This window comes from Perna viridis, chromosome 13 (genome assembly GCF_037379345.1).
Source record: "Perna viridis isolate PV_CMFRI_1.1 ecotype Kerala chromosome 13, ASM3737934v1, whole genome shotgun sequence".
Taxonomy (NCBI): Eukaryota; Metazoa; Mollusca; class Bivalvia; order Mytilida; family Mytilidae; genus Perna; species Perna viridis.
Window position 1 is genome coordinate 4,427,954 of NC_142457.1, and position 4,530 is coordinate 4,432,483.

Below are 4,530 nucleotides of genomic sequence, written 5' to 3' on the forward strand. Positions count from 1 at the left end.
TTAGGTCTTTTTCTAATGTCATAAACTGCCCAAAGGGATTTCCCCTGTACCGCAGTATGAAAAATATCAGTTGATGACGTAACATTGTCCCATTGTGCTTAGCATTTATACAAAGCCCAGACTGAGTATACAATAGTTCTAAATTGTCACGATTTAACCTTAATGATTGAAAAGTCTGCAAATAATACAAATGTAACTTCTACAAATTTGAATACGGTCTCCAGTTGAAATGAAATTTATATACAACTACGGTAAAATTGAACATTATACCCCCACTCAACGAGCGAGTGGTTTATTGGAATGACCTTGTTCGTCCATCCATCCGTCCGTCCGTGCGTCCATCTGTCTGAAGTCCGTTGCATTTATCTTTGTTTCGAATCAATTGATTTCAAATTTGGTTTGTGGCATTGTTTAGATAGAGCATACGTTGTGAGCAGTTTTTGGTACGGTTCGATATCAATTTACTTTTTCTCGGGAGGGTAAGCGTCTTCTGCTGTTCTCGAAACACCAGCCGAGTTATTCGTTAAATGTCAAATCAGGCTTTAAAAAACAGGAACAAAACTACAACATGTTGAACAAATATGTTCATGTAGTGGAAACGCCCACACGCCAACGAGTTTATAATGTTGATACATCATTTCTTACTTCTTAATTGAATTGATTAACAGGTGTACAGATCGGTTCCATGTTGACGAAACATAATAATTAAAACAAAAACACTTGCAGTACTGACAAAAGTAATATAAATTTATTCAAAACTGGTATATGATAAAAAAAAAAAAAAAACAACAAAAAACAAAAAAAAAACAAAAAAAACAAAAACAAAACAAAAAAACAAAAAAAAAACGAAGGGCAAAGCTACTTACTAGTATTCCCAAGCGTCTTCCTATCTATGTGCCATTGACAAATCTTTTGGTCACTGACTGGATAACTGGATAAACTGACTGAACGGAAATAATATTTACCCTCTTAATATTCTACATGTATGCGATGACAACTCTCTAACACAACGTGCTCTATATTGAGTGCTTTTTCCTTGCGGGTTTGATACAGTAGTTAGTTTTCATATTTGATTTGAGTTATAAATGAGCTTATCATTATAATGACTTGATTTAAAAAATAAATGGTCAATACACACAGATCAACACAACCAACACACTCATCAACGTTTCGTTACAACATACATGTATAAATAAAAAAAAAGACAGACAAATCACACACAGTGAAAATAATAGTTTCTTAAAGTTTGGAAATAACAATTGAACCATGAAAGTCTTGACAGCACAAATTGACGATCTTTGAGTAATTAAAATCTTCTGTGTCAAGAACTAGGAACGCGTAATAAAAACGACCAAAGTCGTTTATAATGTTGGCAAATCTATCCTTGTTACATGGATGTGCGTCATTTGCTTCATTGTCCGTATCACGGTCTTCATTGTCCGAATGTGCAACGTCATTGAAATCAACTTCCGGATTGCTATCGTCATCTTTCAGACTACTAATGATCTCTTGAAGATTCTGTTTCACATCTCGTAATTTTGGTTTCAATTCTCCCTTGAACTTTTTCTTCTCGAAATCGCTCATCTCCTTTTCACAAACGTCCTTTAGTTTTGTCTTAACTAGATCATCAACATGTGACTTGGTATCTTCGCATGTCTTCTTCAACTGAAATATTCGATTGGAAATTTATATTACAATGATAGTCGATACGGGGATTAACATAATATGAGGTAGGTGTAAGCTGTAAGAGGACGAAGTTGAATATATTGATATTTTCATATTACATTTATTGTTCATATAATTCATATACGTTTATCTCATTGGATAATCGGCTTAACACGTGATGTTTTATCTTCTAGCTATTTACATAGACCACGCCTAGAAGTGAATGAACTACTTTTTTATCACTGTATATTGCATTTTGATATTTTCATTTGAAGTTAGATAGAAATAAATATAAGAGAAACATACTAAAAGTAATTATAAAAATGAATTTTTTATCTGTTTACGCTTCATTGGCATGTAAAAGCCTTGATCGGTCACATATTTTGAACAATAATCTCACATGTACCGCTTTATTGAATATGTGCAACGCTTTTACACACCGTTGAAACAAAATATGAAACATTCATTTCTTAATCAAAGTTTGCATTAACTAGGATTTATTTTTCTACCTAATTTTACAGAGTCATAAACAGATAAACATTTAATTTGCTTTTGTTAAAGTAAAGAACTAGTAAAGATCTTCCTCGGTACAACATTTTATCTTCCTGTCAGACTGAAATCGAGATCTCATTGCTTATAAGGTCAAAGGTCACATTGATTAGCGATATGAGGACTTCGTCCTGTTGTAAAATCTACATGGAGTACTCCTAATAGCTTGTTTGGTACTTAACCTAATTATTTTCAGCTTATGATTAGCCATTGAATTTCCAAAGTTCTTAATGTTTCATGTCGAATATTAAATCTAACGAATTTCCATATACAATGTAGTGTAAGTGTAAAAAGACGTCCAACCGGTCCATATACAATGCATTGCCAGGTCCGTTTTTATCTTCAAGTTGGTAAATTAGAGTAAATTCGATCCTTTCAAATCACTCTGATCCAAACTTTAAGCTTTAACAATTTAAGAAAATAAATCATTTGATTCGATGAATCATGTGAAAAATAAATATTTAAATCGTTAACAAGACGCAAAAAATATTTTGATCCAAAGAAATCGTCTAAGCCCCAATCCATCCACTCAAAATCAAATGGTCGTTCCTTTACTTACTTGTTCATATGCCCTCTGTACCATGGTTTCATCACATAGTTTCCGTATTGATGACGCTTCGAATTCTTTCTTTACAAGTTCTTTAATATGTTCAACTCTTCTTTTTGAATGAACCTTTTTAGCCTGTAAAAAATAAAAGAATTATCAAAATTACATTATTAATCTTGGTAATAATGATAAATATAATACAAGAATACCAATCATATATATTGCAAATGATAATGCTGTACACGTGTTTCAAGAAGTAACCACTCATCAGCAGCATTAGAATAATAGGATAATTAATTGGAAAGAGTGAATAACCAAAATATGATCACAAGTGCCGAAGAACGCCTAGATTTAACTTGTTCCGCGCACGAGTTAAATCTTTATGCGTTCTTTGCACGAGTGATCATATTTTGGTTATTCACGACAACCATTTGATTATCCTATTATTATATACTGTAGATTTCCCCAATTATTCATTGCTATTTTCAATATGAATTTTATATTTTGTAAACGGAGGATTGATATTCGTGTTGTGAAGTTTTTGCTGGAGAAAGTGCGCGAGTAAAATTACCGATTCTTTTACACTGGGAACATTCGGTAAATAACTGCTATCTGTATAATAATCTAATTTATCTATAGGAAAATATCAATATATTTGTATACGAGAAGTACTCAAAACAAAAACTAGTGAATAATCAAGTTAATGAAAATAATACACCGTCAAAGGTACCACCAATCAGAATCTTCGTTAATAATATTACTATCATTGTCATTTTAAATTTTCATATTCTAATAATCATAATATTTAGAAGATTTGAACGATTGTACTAGAGAAATGTCGAGTCTGTTTCTCTTCATTACATAAATGTATACATTGTGTATCCAAAGGAAAACTGCTCGCACTCAGGGTAAATAAAAGTGTTTTTTTTACAATTGGGAAAAATATGGTTACATATTACAAATCTGATTGACTATCACTGCATGCAATTAAGAATGTTATTTTTTGCGGAACAATTGATATTGAATTCGAATGGAGAAGAAGTTTACACTGTTTTTATCTAGTGTAGATAAAATATAAAATATCGTCAACGAGAGTTAATGTGATAAAAACAAACAAACAAGAGAATTAACTTACATAATCAACCACTAGGTCATTAACATATGTTTTACCCTCGGCAAGTTTGGTTACTAAGTCCTTTAACATCCACTTTTTGTCCGAAAATAAAAATGAAAATTTAACGTTCAGGTCCATTTTTAAATCTCAGTTTCTTCGCAAACAAGATTATCTTTGTGGAGAACATTTCTGATTACCCTCCTTTTTAAAGACAGTTTTGGGTTTTACCGATAGCCGAGATTTATATGATGTTGGAATGGAAAAATACAGCTAATGTGAAATACACGAATCTAATAAATCGTACGAATTGAGAAATCATTGAAATCATAATAATTACTATTTATAGAAACTATGTCAAAAGGACAATCCAATTTTTTTTTGTTATTTGTTTGTTGTTGTTGTTTTTTTTTTGTTTTACTTCTTTCGATTTTAAGGGGGTGTTAATTAACTAAATCCTTTTATCTGTCTTTTTTTACCTTCAGCCGGTACATCACATGAATCGTTATACACCTCAGACATCTTTTGTAATTTTACAACTTAATTTTTACATATACACCTATGTAAAGCTACAATGGTGAGTGTGTTTTTTTAATAATAAAATCTAGTATAAATCACACGTTCAGGCTCTTACGAAAAAACTTCTTTTTCTATATTA

At 31.4% G+C, this 4,530-nt stretch overlaps 1 protein-coding gene across 1 annotated transcript; it reads right to left on the reverse strand.

The window, feature by feature from the left end:
* Positions 1-1,156: 1,156 nt before the first annotated feature.
* On the reverse strand, positions 1,157-4,201 carry LOC148599313 (uncharacterized). Its single transcript, XM_088558373.1, has 3 exons — positions 3,897-4,201; positions 2,774-2,896; positions 1,157-1,665 (listed from the first exon to the last, which is right to left on the reverse strand). The coding sequence occupies exons 1-3, from the start codon at positions 4,011-4,013 to the stop codon at positions 1,240-1,242; spliced, it is 666 nt and encodes a 221-aa protein (XP_088414499.1). The 5' UTR covers positions 4,014-4,201; the 3' UTR covers positions 1,157-1,239.
* Between the last annotated feature and the right edge of the window lie 329 nt (positions 4,202-4,530).

Coding starts and splice junctions, on each gene's coding strand:
- LOC148599313 (XM_088558373.1), bottom strand. CDS start 4,013: ATGGACCTGAACGTTAAATTTTCATTTTTATTTTCGGACAAAAAGTGG. Junction 2,897..3,896: donor ATGACCTAGTGGTTGATTAT/GTAAGTTAATTC, acceptor TATTTTTTACAG/GCTAAAAAGGTTCATTCAAA. Junction 1,666..2,773: donor TACAGAGGGCATATGAACAA/GTAAGTAAAGGA, acceptor CGAATATTTCAG/TTGAAGAAGACATGCGAAGA.